We start from the raw sequence: 23308 nt of genomic DNA, 5'->3' as shown, positions 1-23308 counted from the left end.
CATTTGTGTTGCCACCATCTAATTATGAAAATCATGATGAAGAAGAAAGTGATAACCTGATTCAAAACACTTTTAACTATTCAAATTATGGAAACTTTGAGAATGAAGATGGGGGAGTAGAGATTGATCTTGAAAACTTTAACATCGAGAACTTGACAAATGAACCTCTGAGAAAGCTAAGTCGAAGACATGCTTATAATTCCAATGCTAGTGGGATTACTAAGCTTATGGTTGGCATGACATTTAATACCAAGACATATGCTAAATTAGCTATAACCGAATATAGTATTGAGAATAAAATGGTTTTGAAGTTATTTTTACAGGCCATGTTAGAATTAAAGCCATATGCAATAAAGGGAAGTGTCATTGGCTATTGTTTGTTAGAAAAGATAAGACCAATGAGACTTGGATGGTGAAGTCATTTCTACTGGAGCATACATGTTACACTAATAACAAAGATGGGTTGGTTACAACTCAGTTCATTTCTTTCAAGTATGAAAAAAAGGATAATAATGGATCCGACAATTACATTGAAAGTCCTATCTAAATTATATAAAACGAAACTCCATATCAAAGTTACATCAAAGGCTGCAAGGAAAAAAATATTGTTATGCAAAAAATTAAAGGGGACATTTTGAGAGAGTATTAGTTGTTGTTTAACTATACAGAAGAAATAAAATCTACAAATCTAAGATCAACGGTTGAATTGAAATTGCAAAGAGACGAAGACACAAATGAGTTAATCTTTAAAATGATTTGCATGCTTAGATGATGTGAATAAGGGTTGAGTGTGTGGTTATAGACCCATAATTGAAGTGGACGAGTGTTTATGAAAACTGAATCTAAGGGACAAATATTGTCTACAATTGGTAGTGATGGAAATAACAAAATGTACCCACACGCATGGACTGTTGTAGAAACAAAAAACGCAGACTCATGACGTTAGTTTTTTGAGTTATTATTGAATGATATTGAATTTGATTTTTCAAATGGTATCGATTTGATAATAATATCAGGTATGCAAAAGGTATTCTCATGTTTAATTAGTACATTTATATTTATTAAATATAATTTGATTATATATTTATTTTTTATTCTATTGTATAATTACATGGATGGATTGCAACTATAAGGGAGCATAGATTTTATGCACGACACTAGTAAGTACGCTTATTGGTCAAAAGAATTAATATGGACAAAGAGTATATTCTAATATGTTTTTAACATTACTAAGAAAATTAAAATAAATAACATTTGTAAAAGAGAAATTAGTAGTAAAACAACAATATTTAATCAAATTCAAACTATTTTAACAAAAAAATTAATATCAAACTCTTACCCGCAAGATAATTAATACACATTTTAACATTAAAAATTAAAGATAAGTGTGAAATTCTTAACAACTAAATAATCAATTTCCAATTTTGACTATCACATATACAATACATAAAATAAATATTATAAATTTGAAATTCATCTTTAACAAATGATTTTCAGTATTCAATAATTGAACCTCATTCTTCAATTGTTTCACTTTTAGTCTTCAATAATTGAATCTTCAATAATTGAATCTCCATTGACTAATTCTCCAAATGCGTATTCTGATTCTCCAATTGTTTCAATTGGATCTTCACTAACTCGTTCTCAGTCTTCGTTTCTTTGAATTGATTTTAGATTTATTATCTATTAATCGAAAAGAGATCATCAAATAATAAATAAATGAGATCATCAAAATAATGAAATTGATATTTTTATTTTTATTTTTTAAACGGTTTAGCACCATTTCATTAAGAATCTTAAAAAGTAGGAGAGTCAATAATCAAAATTAGACAAACTCTACTTTTGATTATAAGATGACAAACAAGCAACCCAATAGTTTCTAAATGGTAACAATCAAAAATAGTACAAACAAATATAACAATGTTCCCAATCTTTGTTGTTATTTCCATATTCGCCTTGTAGGACATGTTTTTTTCTTCCATGTCTCCTTTCTCGCTCATACTTCATGAAAGATGATTGAATTGTAGCAGCTGATGATTCATGTATTCTCCCATTGTTTAGCCTAGCTCTGTATGAACCTATACTATCTAATAAAATAAATTCTTTTTCAGAATTTCAGGGTTTTTATCAATGTTTGTATGTGCTTCAATTTTGCGCGTTTGAGAATAAACAATCCTAATTTTCTCCTCACTCTTCTCCACTATTATTTCTTTGTTTTCTTCTTTTGTTTGTTCCTCTTTCTTTTCTTCATATTGAACTTCTTCAGCATCCTTTGTTTCTTCAATTTCATTACTTTCTTCATTCTTTGATTCTTCTTTTATTTCCTCTACATTTTCCTCATTTTTGTCTTCTTTATTACTGTCCTTGATTTCCACAATATGCTCTTCCATTCTTAATTCTTTTGTTTCATTTCCCTGCTTTTCCGCTTCCTGGGCTTTCAGGATTTTCTACTCTTCCTCAATTGTTTTTGCACATTTAATATTAGCATGTTAGAAAATATTGTAGAAGACACACATGTTTTGCCTCCATTCATATGAAATTTCCATGACTATGGGCTTTCTCTTCCTGTCAACAATTGTCATGTTCTTTGACAGTGTATTTGATGCATTTCAATGTTTATTCGAGAAAAAGTAAGGTGTTATCCTCCCTCTGTAATTGAGTCCATATATGGTTTCCCCAATAGATTAGCAAAATGACTTAGAACTTTTGCATTATACATGTGTGCTAAGATGTTCTTAAACTTGAACCATATTTGAGTTGTTCTCTTGGCTTGCTTAGAAAGCTCAATTTTTCAAATCATCTCTCCAAGTTAATACAGTTGGATTCAATATATGTATGCAGAATATCATCCAAGTTTGTTCCCTACTTGAATTGTAGAAAAAAAAGATCATTGATGCTTGTAGAAACATTCTTTAGTCTCTTCTGCTCTCATTGTTTCATTAGTGACTAGAAAAGATACATGGTTATTTTCTATGTAGTTCCCAGCAACTATATTTCTCATTCTTTGACGCATTTCTCCTCCACTTTAGTTGGAAATTTAAATTCAAAAGGAGAGTTAAAAATATCGACTGTTGTTTTAAACTCACTCAAGTAGATTTGACCTTTGTATGCATGATCCTCTGCTTTCTTTTCTACATTTTTTTACAGACTTCGTCTACCTTCCAGATGGAATTGCTCCGGATAGTATAAGTCTTTCATTTTGGAGACTTCATCAGCTCCCTCGTTGTTTCCACTAACCAGTTTACTATCTTTTCGCATTCTTCCTTCTTCAGTAGGTTCCAATCTTGAAGATAGTGTATATATTCAATTGAACGGTTGTTTATTGTATTTTTTCTTTGTTGAGCACAATCTCTCCTTTATTTGCATGCATTAGTAGCTTTGTGATTTGATTTTTAAGTCCAAAAAGATTTGTTCTTTCATTTTATCCAACTTTTTATATTCCTTCTTTTTTCCCTTGTTTTTCTACTTTAGTTTCACCAATATTTTGAACAACAACTAGTTATTTACATTTGTTGCTTTCATTTACCTTTTTTTTTTGTACAGTTTCTTTGGTTATCCTGTTGATTTATTTTCAGTAGTCTCTGTTATACCTTCAAAAAATGAAAGTATAACAGAGAAGAACAGTAGTCTCTGTTATACTTTTCTTTCTTCTCATTATTATAGAAGAACAGAGCAATTACAGAACAGGGTAAACCATAAACTTTAATTATCTCTTCGACCATATAACCGGCCATATTTTCACAACCGTAAAAGCTTGGTTTCGATTGTGACTTAGTGAACATGATCTTAAGATCACGACCTACGACCGAGAGTCGGGAATGACTGTAAACTAGCAACTAAGTAACTCTGTTCACAACTCAACTACCGTTCTTAAATATAATCGTGACCCTAATTTCGCGACCCAAAGACCACGACCAAAGATTGCCGACGCTTGCCAATTGTGTCGATTCTTGCCCTAAGTTTGCTTTCTTCCTTAATTTATGGTTTTTTTTAATAACCTATTAGGGTAACATATTTTTACTCCTTATATATCCTTAAAGATCAATCATTTCCAAATAAAGACCTTAATTTAATTGTTAATTTCATGTTATAACAAATAAAAACAGAAGACTATTTTTCTAAAACCAAAACACAATAAAATATGAGAAACTAACTTTAAATCTCTAATTGTGACTAGTTAATTAATTATAATATATAAGATTAATCATAATTTATATCTATCTATATGAGGAGGCATATCTTATTGCTTTTTTCAGTCATATTGCTACATGTTATGTAATCAAATATGGAAAAAATATTATATTTATTCATGAAGTTGGGGTTCTTTTTAAAACTCATCCACCACAAAAAAAAATTGATATGTGTTCATATCTTGTAAAATTGTGTCATAAAAAAATAACATAATTTTTAAAAAATTATGCCCAAAACATGAACCCTTTAACAAAAATAATTTAATTCTTGCATAATTGGTCAACAACTACTTTTAATATACTTATAATTATTTAAAATATAATTATATTTGTAAAATAATTATATATTCAAAATTTCCACAAAATTGCTAACTTTAAAAGTCACTATGCATATTGTGATTTCAATTTCGATAAACTTTTTTTATACATTGATACAACCACTTTTGAAGATGATTGTATTTTCATCAATTCTTGTAGAATGAAGGACGAAGGTCGATAAGGTCAGGAGCGGGAAGAGATGGATGTAGGATGTGGCGAAGAAGAGGAATGAAAGCTATTAGAAGATCGATACATTAGAATAATATAATAAGCTGAGTTTGAATAATCTAGTCCTGAAATAGTTATTGACGGGGAAATTTGACGAAATGATCTTAATGATTCACTTATTTGACTTTTTGACCCGCCCTTAAAATAAAAAGCATTGGTGACACTTTTTTTTTTTTTTGACAATTTTGTCCCTGTCGCGAGACGTCCTCAATCGCGAGACGCAACCGACACTCGTGAGACGATTTTTTATTTTTTTTTTAAGTTAATATTTTTTTTCGTCTCGCGATTGCCGGTTGCGTCTCGCGATTGTGGACTTTTCACACGGCATCTGGTTGCGAGACCGGAGGACATTTTTGTCTAAAAAAATAAAAATGTCACCCTCGGATTTATTTTATGCGCTTGCAAAAAAAAATCAAATAAGCTGAAATTTACTGTCATTTCATCAAATTTCCCCTTGACAGCTTATTACCCGTTGACGGCTTATTAGTATTAACAGTTGGTGCCCGACTGGACGAAGATTGAATACAAAAAGGCAAACTAGTATCGGAAGTCAAACATAGATCGATCAATCAATCTTACAATCTAATGGCTGCAATGGCTCAACCTATCAGTTACCCGGCGGCGACAAGCGGCCCTGATCCAATCGTAGTTGTCGGCTCTGAATTCTGTACATCCTACCCAATTGATATCGTTATCCAAAGGAAGCTCCTCACCCTCAAGGAATGCAACTTCGTCGTCACTGACGTAAATGGCAATATCTTGTTTCAGATTAAAGGTAAACTCTTCAGCCTCCATGACCGTCGCTCCATCCTTGATGCCGCCGGAAACCCTATTCTCACTCTGCACCAGAAGGTACATTGTACCCTAAAACTGCTTGTTTCATCTGGGTTATTTGCATTGTACCCTAAAACTGTTTGTTTCATCTGGGTTATTTGAATTGTACCCTAAAACTGCTTTTTTCATCTGGGTTATTTGGATAAAGAATCATCCCTAATTTAATCATCTATCAAACAAGCTTCTTTAATGTGCATTCTGATACTTTGATGGGAAAATGAAATTTTCAGACAATAACAGCACATAGGAGATGGAATGTTTTCCGTGGAGATGACACAGAATCTAAGAATCTACTTTTTAGTGTAAAGAAGTCTTCACTTATTCAATTCAAGACTGAATTGGATGTTTTCATGGCCGGAAACACAGAGGAACATACTTGTGACTTCAAGATTAGTGGAAGCTGGTTGGATAGGTCTTGTGTAATTTATGCTGGAAATACTAAAAACTTGGTTATTGCCCAGGTAAAATACTTAAATCCTAACCTATAACTGCTTCTATTTTACAAATTATGTTATTGCTAATGAAGATGTGAACTGGATTGGATTGGATTGGATTGGATAGATGAAGAAGAAGCACAGTGTTCAGAGTGTTGTTCTTGGGCAGGACACATATTCGGTGACTGTTTGTCCGAATGTAGATTATGCATTCATAGTTGCACTTGTTGCTGTTCTTGAAGAGATTAATGCAGACAGAAATGGAGATGATTGAGATTAATTCATGTCCAACTTCCAGATTTCTTCTTCTTCTTCTTCTTCTTCTTGCCTAACTTGGTTTATGATCCATATTCTCTGTAAACAAACTTCCATTAGAATATGGGCTTGTTTTATTTATTTGGGATTTTCTTGTTTGATGAAAAAATTGATGATTTAGGGAAGGTTTAAATGTTATAAAGAATAAAGAATTGATTGATATGAAATGGTTTAATTTGTATTTTTGAAGAAAGGTTTCACAATTTTTTATTTTATTTCCTTCATTTATCACTTTATCTTTTATTGTTAAAAGAATATAATTTAAGATACAATTAATTTGTATGTTCTCTTTCCATATAATGACAAATTTGGTACTCTTATTTTACAACATTTTTTTACAATTTTGGTAAGAATTTAAGTTTGGATTTAATGATTTATACATATTTTGAGTTTATGTTTAAATAGGCTCATTTAAGTATAAAAATAAATTATGTCATTACTACTTAAATTTATTTATAATATTTAAATTTGGATTTCAATGCATAATTGGGCTAGAAATATGATAGATTTTAAGTTATTATTACCTTCAAAAGTTATTTGGCTTTAGAAAAACAAAGACTGTATTTTGAGATTTAATTAAAATATAAAAAATAATTAAAAAATAATGTATTTATTATACAAATTGGAGTTGGAATTTAATACTTGCTAGAATTATTATTTTTAAAATGAGTTTTGGCTTTTAAAAAATAATGTTAGTCAAATTTTAGGCAACCTTATGATACTTATTAATATTTTGAGATCAGATCAATTCAAATTTAACTAATAAAATTTTATGATTTTACAATTAATAAAAGACCATTTTGTTTTTACTTAAACTCTTAAGTTAGTTAAACTTAACTATATGATGTTTTGATGTGAACACTTTAGTTAATTAAACTTGATAAGGAACTTAAAAATTTACAATTTTATAAATTATTTTGATTTTACAAAAATAGAATAAATTTGTATTTATGTGTTTAAATTAATTACTTATTGAAATAAATAAATTCATGTAATTAATTTTATAATTATACATTTTCTTAATATCATTTATTTATTATTAGTTTTTAAATAATTTTATATTAATTATAAATGATAATAATAATATATAATTAATATTATTTTAAAGTAAGACTCTTACAATTTTACTTAATTTTCAATGTTTTCAAGTAAATTTTCAATTTTATAAAAAAAATGTAATTTTCTAGAAAATCTGAATTAGTTAAGTTAGTTATATCATGAAGAATCAATGTTTTGTTCTCCTGCTTGTCATCTTGATGGTGATGGAATGTCTTTCCTGCAAAAAAAAATTTGCAATTCTCCATCTTGCCTTAAGTTAATTTTACTTATGCAGACAAATCTCTACATGCTAAGGGATAAAATCTTGGTACTTTGTTGATTCTTGGCAAGAATCTGTTGGTGGCTCAGGATGGAATCATCCTCAATGTAGATTAAACTGACATTTGTAATTAAAAGAAAAAAAAATGATAGAGAGCGAAAATTTGGTGTCACGATGTCTGGGAATGACATGACAAAATGTGATTGGACTTTGAAAATAGAATCTTTCTCATATTAAATTTAAGGTGGGACATTATTTCTGAAACTAAATTCCGACTCTCTATCCTTACTCTTTTACAAATTGTATTAGATATTGTGGCAAGGGATAAAGAAAGAGGCATTGAGTTGAATGAAAGCTAGAAGCTCTCCTTTGCATTCTACCTCCAGTTAATACACAAAATCTTAGTCCCATGAGAATGGAGTTGGAGAATCCATGGCCTCAACAGCTTGATCCAAGGTAAAAATAGTGTTTTCCAAATGGGTTCAACCACTTTATAGTTAAATTATATCCAACCAAATCTTTCTTCAAGAAACAAGTGTAAAGATGATGGTGAAAAACAGAAAATGGTGTTTCAAACTCAATCCTTGCTATTATTCTTTTTCCATTAGCACAACTTTAAACAATAATATGAAAAAGAAATAGTAGTTTTGGCCATTTAAGTATTACCTACAAACAATTGTGGATCATCATCCCAAAATATGAAAAAGAAATAGTAGTTTTGGCCATTTAAGTATTACCTACAAACAAATGTGGATCATCATCCCAAAATATGAAAAAAAAATTATAGTTTTGACCATTTAAGTATTACCTACAAACAATTGTGAATCATCATCCCAAAATATGAAAAAGAAATAGTAGTTTTGGCCATTTAAGTATTACCTACAAACAATTGTGGATCATCATCCCAAAATATGAAAAAGAAATAGTAGTTTTAGCCATTTAAGTATTACCTACAAACAATTGTGGATCATCATCCCAAAATATGAAAAAGAAATAGTAGTTTTGGTCATTTAAGTATTACCTACAAACAATTGTGGATCATCATCCCAAAATATGAAAAAGAAATAGTAGTTTTGGCCATTTAAGTATTACCTACAAACAATTGTGGATCATCTCCCAAAATATGAAAAAGAAATAGTAGTTTTGGCCGTTTAAATATTACCTACAAACAATTGTGGATCATCATCCCAAAATATGAAAAAGAAATAGTAGTTTTGGCCATTTAAGTATTACCTACAAACAATTGTAGATCATCATCCCAAAATATGAAAAAAAAATAGTAGTTTTGGCCATTTAAGTATTACCTACAAACAATTGTGGATCATTATCCCAAAAGATACTTTGAACTTATTATTTTGGCCCCAAGCCCAACCAGAACAATTTCATGAGAATTGAATTTAAAATCTCAGTCTCTTCATTCAATAAGACTATTATTACCTTATTGATAATAAAACATTAATAACAATATATATTCCAGATCTGAATCTAGGTCAATGGAAAAATAATGCAAGTAAAAGAAGAAAACCAAAACCGAGAAAAACATCTGAGTATAGATAGAAGGGAAACAGGAATAGACAAGTTACAATGTCAACACCAGATTCAAATTATAACAATGACAAATAATTCCCCTGCTTCTTTTACAAATTGAACATGATTGAATATGGACTAAGAACAACCAAAGAAATCAATTGAAAAAGAAAAAGACACACCTAAAGAAAGTAAGAAAGTAAGAAAGAAAGATAGAGAGAAGAAAGCAATAGAAGAAAAGAAAAAGAAAAAAAAAGGAGGAAGGTATTTACAGTAGGCACATCAAATTATTTGTCAAAGCCTGCACCACCAACAGTAGTAATTGTTGTAGAGTATATAGAGCTGGAATCTGGATTCATTCATCTTCTTCTTCACAACTTTTGTTTATATGAACCATTCTTCTTCATTGGAGAAAGAGCGAGGCTAAACGAATATTTAAGATACAAGGGGGCAAACGTCTAGTAGTTGTAGTAACTAGGGTTGAAGAAATGTGAAGATTAAAATCCGGCAAACTCTTCTTCTTCTGAATTATGTATATGATGGTTTTCCTTCACTGTTATTTTCTTTTCTCTCCAACCCAATATAATAATAATATTAAATCATCTGCCTGGAGCGATTTCATCGGCGTAAACAGAAACGCATGCATCTGCAGCTCCGGCTGCTAACAACACTTCATAAGGATGAAAGGCAAGACAGCTTACTGAACCTATTTTCTGTGCCATAAATGTTGAGAGGTATTTAATGCTGCCTAATTGTTCACCCTCTAAATTGAACACTTTTATGAGCTGTTTTGCCGAGCCACTTGCAATAAGGGGTGCATGACGATGCACAGCTAAAGCAGTAAGAGACCCCCTGTGTGCGTCTATTGTTAAGTAGGCATCCTTTGGCCATCTTATATCAATGAACTGAATATCACCTGCTTGCGATGCACTCACAATCTGATCAAACCAAAACAAAACAAATTTGGTCAATTTAGCAGAAGAGATATATGGCCCCCACATTTGTAACACTTTATTTCTGGAATCTTTAGAAACTAAGAGCTTGTTTGATGTTGGGTTATTTGAAAAATAAAAAAAAAATTGTTTGACGAGAAAATGGATTATTTAGGTTAAATAACTAAAATATTCTTTGTATTTAATGTTTTAAAATGTTATACAAAAGTAAATAAGGGCACTTTAGTATTTGTATTTCAGTTGATGATGGAATTGATGTGTGTGTGATAAGGGGTTATTTGAGCCTTTGTTCGATCTTGGGTTTTTTGGATAGCCAGTAGGTTATTTCCAAATAACCTTGTTTAGTGTAGGTTATTAGGTTACAATAGGGTATAAATATACAATGAAAGATAAAAAATAGAGGGTATTTTGGTGATGAAATAAAAAAAATTGATGAAGGGATTGACGACGGGATAGTGTTATTAGAACTAAATTCAAACAACCCAGTTCGAACAAGGCCTAAATTTTGTCGGAGGCTAGACAAATTTCAGAAATCTATTTTTGTTTTTATATCTGAAAATGGTTCCATATCAGCATAAAGTGCAATAATTAAGCTCAATATTCCTTTATATACCTTTCCATGCTCAAACCCTGGTTGAAAACCAATGCCTACAACTCGCACTCTCTGTGTGTGTGGCCGGGATGTACAAATAAGCCTGAGTTTAAATAGTAGAAATACACATCAGAGGACTGTACCGTTAAATATCCTCATTTTTTATTCAATTTAACATCAAAACAAGTAGAAGCACAAAGAACTACTTACATCTCAGGTGCCCTAATATCATAAAGCCTCACAGAACCATCCAAAAATCCAGCAGCGAAATGTCCAGGATGGACTTGTGAGGCGGACTGCAATAACAAAACAGCATATTATGTATCAGAATGATTTCATAGTACTGCAGGTTTCATATAGAAGCAGGAGCAAAATGTTATTACTACACACGTCTTTTTTCTATTGAAATGACAATCATTTCCAAAGTTTTCAAAGCACTGTGTGAGTAATAGCCATGAGTTGGTACTTGAATATTGCATTACACAAGGAGATTAGTATGGCAGTTTTTGATAACACAGCTTTTCACTTAATCTAAATAAGTAATTTCATTTGCTAATTGTTACTTCAATGTCACTTATTATTTAGATTTAACTTAAGGTATAAAATATGGCTTAATTCAGTAAGTTATGAATTAATTCGTTCATATAACAAGAGCATCCAAAAGACAACTTAAACCCTGAAAACTAATCAATATGTCATTATAGGGGTAAAATAATCTTTAAGTACTTTTCTGACATTAGTTCAAAATCATATCAAATCAATTTACATTTCACATAATTTTCAATTTTATACAAGCCCCCATAGTATAATTTTTTTACTTAATTACTTCTTGGTCTTATCGAGCCTCAATCAATGCTGTCCTAGTGAATTCAACCTGAATAGTCCTTTAACACATAACATAGAAAAATGAACCTACCAATGCTGATATGCTGCAATCCGATAATGACGGAATAGAATGTACAAGCTGTTCTTTCTCCAGATCCCAGACCATAATGGATGATGTTTCACCAGATGAATACTGGTTACAGAGATTTATCGAAATGGATGAGAATTAATTAGAAGATGATAGAAATTATTAACAATTATTTATCACATTTGAAAAGAATTTTACCAGATAACCAGGTTGCTGCTGCCAATCCACAACCACATTATCATTGCGCACACCAGGCCTATGACCATGAATTGAAGAGAATGCAGTTACAAGTTTCTGCTTGCCCCTTAAATTGTAATCCTTCCAAATTCTGATATTCCCATCACCTATATCATACGAAATTGAAAAGGGTTAGATCCAGAAGAGACATCAAGCAATAACCAAGAATTGGCCCAATTTAAGAGGGTTTCTATGGCTGATCAAGCAAAAACAGTTGAAAGGAACTTACATGAAGCAGCAAGAAGTAGACTGTCATCAAGCTCATTAACAAGGCACAATTTTGAAATTCCTTTGTCAATAAGACCATGATTGTCAAAGCTATTCATCAAAGTAGCCTCCTCATAATTCCATATCCTTAAATAATAAATACAGAATAATGTTAGAGTAATGTTGTAAAAAGATAAAAAAGAATTTTCCACCAAAATAGACAAAATAAAAAGTTACCCACTCAATAAAAAGTATTTAACATCCACAAAACTGCCAAATAAAAAGTACCACCCCACCATATTTTAGATCATTACGATTTTTAGAAAATATAACAAATGTGCATTTTTTCAGGTCATAATCAACATGAAAAAAAATTATAACAAAACAGGCCATTATAAGATCAACTTTTTTACCCTGATAGAGTGGAAGCATAAACAAAGAACATCTATAAAATAACCATAAGAAATTATTATATGAATTCTCAGGAAAAGTGACTTCAATACCTGATTCGTTCAGTATCGTCTGCAGCAATTACAACTGGAGAGAAAGGATGCAGCAAAATTGCTCTGGTACCTGTTTCAAATTTTGTATCCCAGCTAGCTATTTGATTCTGCAAGCTGCTGACAGCTGAACAGAGAAAATAAACAAAGTTAAAAAATCAGTCAGTTGTGAACAAAAACAGTGATTGGTGATTAGCAACGGAAAAATGGAATGTCAAACCAACAAACCGATCATTGTTGTTTAATCATTTAGAGGACAATAAGAGACATACAAGAATGTTGACACTTTGCTATGTGGTCCAGAGCAAATTTTTCTCTTTCTTCTCTTCTGACCATTACTTCTTCGCTGTCATCAGCTGCTGTAAGTATAGGCTTCGAAAAATGACCACAACTCCAACTATATATTGTTGACTGCGGAAGAAAACTTCTATCAGATGCTGCATCTGACCCAACAGCACTTAAGAGTGGATCAGCCAATCCTGTATCCGGAGAATTCATGATGTGTGGTCTGAACTCTAGTGAACAAACTCTTCGGATTCCAGGTAAGTAACTGGGTCGAGGCGGACTAACAGGAGGAGTCCTAAAAGTAAGTGGCAAATGACCTGTAATAAGACAACATATCAGAGAAATCAATGGATGCAACAAGAAAAAAATCTCATGACAATTAATTGTGCTCTTTGGTAATCATCCCAAATACATGGTGTGATTTTGAATCAAGAGAAGAAATGTTCAGAATGATGGTGGCTAGAACATATCCAAAACTCGGAGGATGAGATTGATTCTTGAGAAATATGTGTTCTTGATTCGATCGGGAATGGATCAAAAATTTTGTAAGATGATGAAATTGAGGTCGTGTATTAGTATAGACAGGTTGTGAGTAGGTCTAGAAAGGGTTTGCACCGTTGGGAGGGTCTGAAAGAGGTTCAAAAACTATGTTTTCATTTTTATAGCTTCGAATTGAATATGAAATCCATTTAAGGTTTATGATTGATGAGTCCTAAGATCATCTAATGACCTGTCATTTGTCACATTAGTCAAAAAATATAACCTCAAATACAATGTCAAAGAGTGACTTGACCCTAACCTGAGACAAGAATTAAGTCTACAAACAATATAACCTGAAACTTATCACCCCCACTTCACTTCATTAATCATGTGTAATTAGTAACTTCCAAAACTAAAGACAAGTGTGATGTGTTGAAGATAATTCTCTAAACATTTGTATAAATTTGAAGGCCATGTAAAATGGCATATCTAAGAGCCATGGCGTTACATTTTCAAACCAAAAAATGGCATGAAGAATAATGTGGACCAGGAAATAATTCAAAATTCTCTCAAACAAACAAAAAAGGGCGACCTTACCTCCACTCATATCAAACCATGAAGAAGATCGTGCAAGGCCAGCAAGACTAGGTGAAGGAGCAATTGAGTCACTCAGTCTAGCCATATTGCCACTTGGCTTCACAGATTTTGTCACCACTTGTTCAATCCCTATAATGGAAAGTACTCTTCTACCAAGACTAGCATTGCGAGGAGAAGGATCCTTGGCTAATGTAAGCATAGCAAGCACACATTGTGCATATAATGCATTGTCTAGAGGCCTTTGCCTTGCACTTGCCACCCCATTGCTCAAGCAATCATTAAATATCCCAGAATCAGAATGCTGAGATGAATCATCTGATACAGGTGACCCATGCATTACTCCAGAAGATGTAAGTGGACTGCTAGTGGAGACTCGCCCATCTCGAACTATAGCTTGGCTATCTCCACTTCTAAAAACAGGACCAATTTGTGAGGGACCCATCGTACCATGCTGGACATACTGAGTTGGAGTGGTATAACCGCTAGTACTCTTCATGGCAAATGAAGGTAGGGAACTAAGGACGGAGTTAGGCTGAGGCTTCTTCCAATATGCAGCAGCAATTGCCTTCAACTGCTTGTTGTGCCCAAAGGCAAAGCGTGCTAGAGCTGTTATCAATGATTATAATATGTGAATGAGAGAATCATGTCAAATCGTAGATCATAGGATGTGAAAATATTAAATAAATGTTGTTAGAATGGCTGAAGATGGCATACCTACAGCAACTTCAGCTCGTACAAGTGGGCTTCCATCTGAAACAACATTTAGAAGGCATTTGATAATGCTAACCTCAGCTTTACTTTTTTCATCATCATCACAATCTTCATCACCTCCAACACCACCCTCTCTTGATGAATCAAATCCAACATCAAGCAGGGTTCCTAGAGCAAATACAGCTGAAGCTCTTACCTGAAAAGAAGATTCATCCACAATCGGAGTTACAGAGATATTATGTCAACAGAAAATGATTAAATCGATTTTAAGTAATAAGCAACCTCGGGTTGGGGTTCAGAAAGTAAGTGTGCAAATACAGCAGGAGCTTCTGCCTGCAGAGCAACTATTTGTGCCTCAGTGAAATCCTCCCACAACTTTCCCAGGCAAAGACAAAGCCATTGAAGAAATAAAGGTTCGGTTTGTGTTTCACTTTGTGAAGAAACACCAGACGAAGACTGAAGGTGCTTCAAGCAAACATGTAGCAAACCAGCTTCAATGCAGGCTTCCTGGCCTCGTCTGTGCCCATCCACAATGACTGCAAGAACAAATGCAGCCATTGCTCGCTGTTCTGGAAATGCCTCCATGCTATCAAGAAACCTTATAAAATATGTGTGTCCTCCATCCTTCACAAGATCCACTTGGCATGACTATCAATCAAAACCAGAAGCAAAATAAATGCAGTTGTTATGAGACAAAAAAAAACTGCAAATCCATAACAACAAAAAGATAACAAAAGGTGGTGATGATATGTACCTTGTCAAGAGCAAGAATCTTTGTCCAAATGAATACAAGAATTTGTCGTAGCTCTGGTGTAGTTGTTTGCAAAAGCTTCAAAACGTATGGGAATATCCCAACAGATAAAGCCTGAAAAAAGGTAAGAAAAATCTATCGATTCATGCCGATAAATGGCATATGTGGAATGTATGGTCACCTCTTATGAAACATAAGCACTTACAAGATCTACGGCCCATGATCCCATATCAAGGAATCTTCCCAGAAGCACCAAGGCTCGAAATCGATGATATTGGCTGAGTAAAACCTACATGCATAGTTAGTTTGTTAAAGTTCACCATTTTTCCTTCAGCATAGAGAATAACTGGTTTGGACATATATGACAATATTGTATGGGAAGATCATCTTCAGCATAAAGAATGAAATCAAACTTTTTACGCATGCATAATAATAGATTGACCTCAGATAAATCAAGGATGAGTCTAGTGGATAGATCATCAAAGACTACCATTGTGGTGTTGAAGCTCAAACAACCATTCATTTGGCATGATTAACATAAAATAATTCATACAAAAAGTTGAAGATCTAACTACAGTTGCTCATCACTTCCAGCCTCTTAAGTTATAAAAGCAAGTCAAGTTTACTCTTATTCCATCATGACGTGGCACAAAATTACTAAATGACATTTCAAAATAATCAGAACTGTATTATAACTAGGTGTAAAAAGTCCAATTATGAAATCCTAAACATTGGTAAAACTTTGAATGGAATGAAATTTGTATTACCATTGTTGCTTCACAGGAAAAAAATCCACTACACAATTCAGCAGTACAAATTATTGCTTAACGACAAAAGACTTTTTATTACTGCTAGAGATTTTCAGATGCTATAGAATGTTCAGTTCAAGGAGGTTAGATAATGTTCCCTGAGCAAACACTAGCTCTTCTATGTTTCTCTTTTTTTATGCCTACCTGCCATCTTTAATAAAATATTCATACTTGCCGAGGAATTCTACTTAGAAGCTCATATGAATGGGATAAAATATATTAATAAAATAAATCACGGCCAAATCTATCTAATTCACAGAACCTGAAGAACAATGGGCAGCTGTTCAGGTGGCTTCTTGTGTTCTGATCCATGATCAAGCCACACCTCAAAAGCTGTCAACTGTTCTGTGAAAAAGGGGCTTGGCTGGAAAAAATGATGAAAATTTACTCAATCACATTGACCAAAGATAGGACAATCAGAAGACAAGAAATTTTAATTCATTTTTGCGAGCTAAAGAATAAACCTGGAACTCAGCATTTGGATCCTCAACTAAACCTGGTAGCTGAGAAAGGCATATTTCAGCAGCCATGTCCCATGAATCCCTGGGCCACATGAGAGAATTTCATATAAGTCTACTATCCACTAATAACTGAATAAACTTATAAGTGACAAAATATATCATATCTGACCACATATGGTGCTGATGAGTTGGAGGCAAACTAGGAAATGAAATTGGAGTGCAATTTGCAGTCCGCAAGATCCTCTCAGCCAGTAGAAAGTTTCGAAACAAACTGGCAACTAAAAGATCCTGCCTAAACAGTTTTTGGAAGGTCTCTGAAGGACAAAAAAATTAAGTAATTGCCAAGTCACTACATTGGCCAACATATAGCATATAATCAGAAAACTTTTCAATGTTACAGATATAGCAAGAGAATCTTTTTACCATGTGGGAGTACATTCCAGGCAATTGTGTCGGTCACTGCCGTGAAAATCCAATTTAATTCACCTAAAAGTGTCTTGCGATCATTTTGGCGCCCTGGAATTCTATCTATAAGGGAGTAGTTTAGAGATCCACGGAGCAACGAACGAGTACAAAACCTGAAATAAGAAAAAATAAATAAAACAAAATGTTGATATATGAAAAAAAAGCTACTACAAACAGCCCCAAAACATTTTAAAAATTACTAGAGAAAGGGCAAAAAAAATGTCTGGTATATTCTAGATATAAAATACACATCTTAAAGCATTGTCAGAAAAAAAAAAACACACCAACACTATACCACAAAACAAGGTTAACCTATCATTCGTGCACATTGGCAAAAAAATGTATAGAAGGTCCAAAATTTTAAACAGTGGTAAAATTAGCTGAAAGAATAATATGACAATATATTATAAATAACTGAGAAGATGCAAAACCATGAATACCATCTCAAAGCCATCTTGATTGGCGTTGTGAGGCAGGATGTGAAAACATCAGCAGGAAATTCAGCACTTTGGGGAAGAGTCTCGTGTGCATCACATGCTGCAAGCAGAATACAATCCCTTGTAGGAGTGGTAGTTCCACTTGAACTAGAAGCACTCAAATCTTGAAGCTATAAAAAAGACAGTTTTTACAAGAAGAAACAAATAAAATAAGCCAATAACATTTTAAGCATCATTAATGTACCTCTGCAAAAGCACTAACAATCATCCCTGCAGCAGAGCAGTCAAAAACATATATTGAAGGTGTCTTCAGCCACGAATCAAGCTCACTTATTTGCAGCGGGATATATTGAGTATAACTCTACACCAAAATATACACTTCAGAAAATATTATTTTTAAGGAAACACTTGCAACTTATTAGCATACTAGAACTGAGAGAGATAAAATAATAGAAAAAATACAGACACCGTTTCTGAAACCTTGTTGAAGAGCCAAATTTCACCATTTGGAGTTGGTTTGGGTACACCATGACCATTGTAGTGGAAGAGAACTCTCTCTGTCTTTGCATATTTCCGACATGTAGTACAGAGTTTTTTCACTTCCTCCACAGTAGGATCTAGCTGAGGCTTGTACCGAGCCTTCATAAATTCAAACAAATTGAGCTTAAGTAGTGTCAATGAAAATAACTATACCAGAAACCCGGTGTCTGAGGAAATCTTTAAAACATGTTGCACATCCAGAAAATAAATTTCAAATTGAGCTCCCTCTATCAAAAAGTAAAGGGTGTTTTGTGATTGTCATTTCAGGAGTGATTTCGACGAATAAGACGATGATGATTAGCCTATGTATGTTCTTTATCGTAACTAAACAGAAGAGTACATAGAGAACTTTCAAGTTTTAGCACTATTCACCTATCAGTCTGTGAAATCCCACATCTTAGTATGGGAAGAGAGGGAAAAAAATGGAGGACAATGATGCTATGTATTATTTTTTGGCATTTGATAAATATGAAGTTCTTCTCTAGCTATTGGGTTAAAATTTTCATATGGATAACACCATAAATGGCAACAAAAAGATAAAGTTGAGCTTCAGCCTCACCCTGGGTTGCCACCTCTCATACTGAAGACTCAAGTTTTTTCCAATTGCTTCAAGTGCTTTCTGGGGTGCCATAGAAAATGGATCTGCAGAAAAAAGAGAGGAAAATAAACCATTTGTCCCTTTTCATGATGTTGCAATTCCTGCATTTGAAATCATGCCTACTTGCTAACAATTTTGTTGTCATACTTTGAAGAAGACTGGACATTATTTTTAGAAAGAGACCAAGCAAATGCAATTAGATTGGACAGCCATGATCTCTATGAACCAAAAAAATACAGATAGACAACACAAGCCAGAAGCCCAACTGACTATATAAAAAGCAACTCTATACATACCCACAACTCCAAACAATCGCATAGAGAATATACATACAGCAACTACTGAAGAAAACCATAATTTATCAACAACAAAAGAAAAAAAAAGATCTAGGAAAATACTTTACCTATCCAGCACTCCATTCTAGCACAGGGAGATATCTTAATTACATCAGGCGGATCAACACTGATGTTCAAGCAAAGTACAAGTGCAACACAACCCGTCTTCATCTGCAATAACAGTGCACAACCATTAAAGAGAGAGTTGAATACCTTTGAAGCATTAACTGAATCAGCTATTGAAGTTATTGGTCAAATTATATGAATATATGTTAGTGGAAAGCAATCACTCCATCCTTGAATGTAACCATGTCATTATTCATATTTTATTAGAGACTTTTATCTATAGGTTGGGCCTGTTACCAACTGTCAAGGATACGAATTTTATGTGACTATTGGTGATAAAGATGTAACCTGTCGTCAGGTATATATGTCTCCATGCCTATCAGTTATACAGATCCAAAAGACTACCAAGAAAGGTCCAATTGGAGTTACAACATCATACAAGAACTTTGCACCAATTAGATATTCATTCTGAAACAAGTTTGTAAATGACATCAAGTTCAAGGCTAAGACAAACTAACACAAATGGTCAAGAAACTAAAGAGCAAATATTCCTAGATTATAATGATCCAAAGTATGCGATCCTTCAAAAACAAGATGATGATACAGGCCATAGGAACCAATCATAATGTAACAGGAATTCATATAGCCTAGTATCAATTCAATCAGCATTACAATTAAAAGAAAAATAAACTATAAGCAAGTGGCAAAATCTCCAAACCAAATTTAGGAGAGTGACTTTGCTTCCCTTCAGAACACCTAACTACAGGGTGTTCTTGAAACGAACACTTCGACAAAGAAATCAACATCTGATAAGTCACGCATCTGTTCAAAATTAAGATATTACTCCTCCCAAATGCTCATGACAGTGCTGTGATGAGTATTAAAAGTTGAATTAAATGAACAAAGTCAAGTAGTTCATGCTTACTCCGAATAATAATCTAAAATCCAGGATGTGGTCCACGCAATATTATGTTGTTTCCAACACATATCTAAAGACCTTACTAATAGTAATAAGAATCTGAAGCAGATATTGCATAATACAGAATAAAAACAAGTAATGGACACATTCATATATAATAAAATCAGTATCCACCAGTGGCCTTATATTTTTTTTTATATTGGAGGAGATCTCTAACTGATCAAATGTGACAATAGCATGGTTTAAAGATAAAAGGAATTCACGGGAGACAGATAATAACCAGAGCATACTAGAAGTATTAAAAAGGACAGGCAAGGTTAGTTAATTATGTCCTGCGACTGAGCTCAATGCAAAAATGGGATCCAACAGCAAACACGAATTACAAAAAACAATTTATTTAACTGGTGATCAATTGGTAACACAGTTGAGTTTCAGTAAGTTAAATGGCACAATCAAGCTTGATTTTTGGAAAGACACTCGTTTTGCTTCCCAAACTTGCATCAAATGCTCATTTTGCTTCATAAACTTGTGTCGCTCTGTTTGCTTCCCGGACTTTTAAAATGGATTGTATGACTAAAATTTTGGTTAAATCTGTTATGTTCATAAATTATATATGCAGAATATATGAAGTTCCTTATCCTTAACCATTGGTATCAATATTATTCCCTTTAGACTAAAGCGTACAGCAAGTACTAAGTTAACTAAAAATGACTACGAAATGTAACTTTGGACATTTTTATAAATTGAGGAACAAGCCCGACGCAAGTTAAGGAAACAAAATAATCTTTTTTCCTTTATCATGTAGGCATCTTTTAAATCTGCACAATACAACTGCAACAAAAAGGTTAACTTCTCTTTTTCAGTGTACAGCTCACAGAACCTAAAGTCACTTCATTGTTGACTAGAAGAACATAAATTCACGCGACAAAAATTGGATCCAATATAAGCCATTTTGTCTCTACATCCCTTGGTAGGACACCAAAATGTAAAGAACGTTCTAGAACCACTCATTCAGGACACAGAAACCAAAACCCTAGCAGTTGAAAAATAATATGAAAGTTTGAGCAATACGGGGGACTTTTTTGAGTACCGACAAATTGACAATTATGGCCATAGAACACTTAAATGCGAAGAAAACTAACATTTGCCAAGTGGCTAAATCTTCGTATTTACGTCATCTATGGAATTTAATCATTGATGCCCCAAATCCAATTTCCTCATCATTACCAAACCGAACTCAAGCAGTTTGAGTCAGACTAATCTCAGCCAAAATAAAATAGGTCGACCTTAAAAGCTAATTCTCAATAGGGAGTTATTTATATTAATCCCTCCTAGACAACAATTGTTAACTTGGTTCAGTTTTCCGAACTAATTTGTGTTCCGCTTTATTCGCGACAAAGTTCCACAAACGATAAAAATTTAAGGCTTAATAGATTAGTCATAAGTAACTTTGAATATATATAAAGAGAAAACTTGTCGGCTCAACGGATACACAATTAATAGCAATAAATTACTACTGCAGCATCATAGGAAACCAGATTTCAAACATATAACTCATCTTGAATAACATAATAAAGATATCAGGAAAAGATTAAGTGATTAAGTGATTACCCTATCCTTGGGCCACCATTTCGAGATCAACCCACTTTCTGATGGACCAGAAGGAACATAAGTTTCGAAAGACTCATGCCTGAGTTCACATAAAACCAGAGTCTGAGGCAAATATGCCAAACTTGTTGGAGCAGTTGCAGCTGTAGCATTGACAATACTAGTACTCGCATTTTCAGCATCCCTATCCCGTCTCTGTCCTAAAATATCTACTTCATCACGGCTCAAACACTCCTCCAGATGATTTGTTAAAGGAACTAATGATTGAGAAAACTGAGACGCCATCAAGTCCCCCAATGCCATTCAAATCTCAACCCCTTCAGCTCCACACCCTAAATGAAATGCGATACACTAATGACATATCAAGCTTTGCCCTAATCTAACCAACTGGGTGGGTATAAAAAAAGCTATAAGTCTGAGCTATCCAAACCGAGATCGATCAAGCAAGCAAGCAAAATTGAAGAGACGAAAAATCGGAGCTTTAGTCTTGACAGCAAATATACCTCAGATAGAGAGAAAGAAACAGATTGATTGTTGTCTGATGAAGACGTAATCAGAAGCTAGTTCCTAATCAACAAAGCCGGTGAACCAACGACACATCGAGAATCTGATGAAGAACGATGACGAATCCAGCTCCGGATACTCAAGAGAAGGGTTGAGAAGTCAAGTATGGAGGCTGCAAAACCCCCCTAGAAACCCTAGCCAAGCGAAGAGGAAGAAGAGAGAAGGAAGGATGGAGGCGCACACACAACAGCCACTGCGTCCAAAGAGGGTCCGGAAGAGGCGATTTCTTTCTTTATTTTACCTTACTACTATTTATTGTTTTTATTTTTTTATTATATTTTACTACTTTTTCATTAATATTACTTTTAATTTATTTTATTTTTATATAATATTAAAATAATAAACTTCAATTACACATGTCCTATTAACAGTTTTTTATTTTTATTTTAATATTTACATGCAAGTTAAAAATTATAAATAAATTCAAAGACAACTCACTAGCAAATGGTGACATGATTATTATTTATGTAATGTAATCATTCAATTTCATTTCACATTTCTTTTCTTTTTTCCAAATATAAAATAAATAAATAATTTGAAAAATGTATTTTACACCTTCAACAAATTTTCTACATCGGAGTTGTGATCGGTTTTTTTTTTCAAACCATTCAATTTTTTAAAAAAATTTTGTAATTCGAATAATATTTTTAATCGTTTGTTATTAATACCATCTGATTTTGTTCATTGATTTTGTTCATGATCTTTTTTCGAGTTTTTTTTCGAATAGTTATTACATATAAAAATATATTTTTTAGAAGTATCTCGAGCTTTTATTTATTCCTTTAAAGAAGTTTTTATTTTCAGTTGAATCGTGAGCTTGACAATGTATCTTCTAATTATTTGCATGAGTTTTTCAATATTCTAGTCGTATACATAGATAATCATTTATTATTTAGCAAAAAAATGGTCTTGGTTAAAGATAATTTTATTTGTCATTTTAAAATATTTTGTAGATTCTTCCGACACCGTTTTATTAATTTAGACTTATTATTTTAATATTTATCGTTTAATAACTCACATGAGTCTGTCTTAGTAGAGACTCTCAACCAATTTTTCAAGATATTGAGTTCAATTCTATTAAATAAAAGTGTATGGTTCAAAATTTACTTTAAAAAT

The 23308-nt window shown here is 32.9% G+C and overlaps 2 protein-coding genes across 5 annotated transcripts; one reads left to right on the top strand and one right to left on the bottom strand.

Moving 5' to 3' along the window:
• The first annotated feature begins 5220 nt into the window (after positions 1-5220).
• Positions 5221-6479, top strand: LOC124914251 (protein LURP-one-related 15-like). The gene is made up of 3 exons (XM_047454760.1): positions 5221-5588; positions 5801-6031; positions 6132-6479. The coding sequence occupies exons 1-3, from the start codon at positions 5322-5324 to the stop codon at positions 6276-6278; spliced, it is 645 nt and encodes a 214-aa protein (XP_047310716.1). The 5' UTR covers positions 5221-5321; the 3' UTR covers positions 6279-6479.
• A 2743-nt stretch (positions 6480-9222) lies between these two features.
• Positions 9223-22418, bottom strand: LOC124920058 (regulatory-associated protein of TOR 1). Of its 4 annotated transcripts, XM_047460457.1 has the most exons (24): positions 22132-22418; positions 21632-21960; positions 19104-19206; positions 18662-18744; positions 18031-18201; positions 17807-17923; positions 17566-17732; positions 17084-17238; positions 16830-16974; positions 16664-16742; positions 16462-16563; positions 15596-15679; positions 15394-15504; positions 14922-15287; positions 14643-14835; positions 13929-14534; positions 12836-13168; positions 12570-12693; positions 12089-12213; positions 11821-11966; positions 11626-11727; positions 10920-11005; positions 10731-10812; positions 9223-10102 (listed from the first exon to the last, which is right to left on the bottom strand). In XM_047460457.1, the coding sequence occupies exons 2-24, from the start codon at positions 21929-21931 to the stop codon at positions 9764-9766; spliced, it is 4119 nt and encodes a 1372-aa protein (XP_047316413.1). In that variant the 5' UTR covers positions 21932-21960; positions 22132-22418; the 3' UTR covers positions 9223-9763. The 4 variants fall into 4 exon arrangements, with proteins under 4 accessions (XP_047316413.1, XP_047316415.1, XP_047316416.1 ...); XM_047460459.1 differs by having other exon boundaries at positions 12839-13168; positions 21632-22417; XM_047460460.1 differs by having other exon boundaries at positions 18043-18201; positions 21632-22417.
• Between the last annotated feature and the right edge of the window lie 890 nt (positions 22419-23308).

Source organism: Impatiens glandulifera, chromosome 1 (genome assembly GCF_907164915.1).
Source record: "Impatiens glandulifera chromosome 1, dImpGla2.1, whole genome shotgun sequence".
Taxonomy (NCBI): domain Eukaryota; kingdom Viridiplantae; phylum Streptophyta; class Magnoliopsida; order Ericales; family Balsaminaceae; genus Impatiens; species Impatiens glandulifera.
This window is presented reverse-complemented; position numbering and strand designations above follow the sequence as displayed.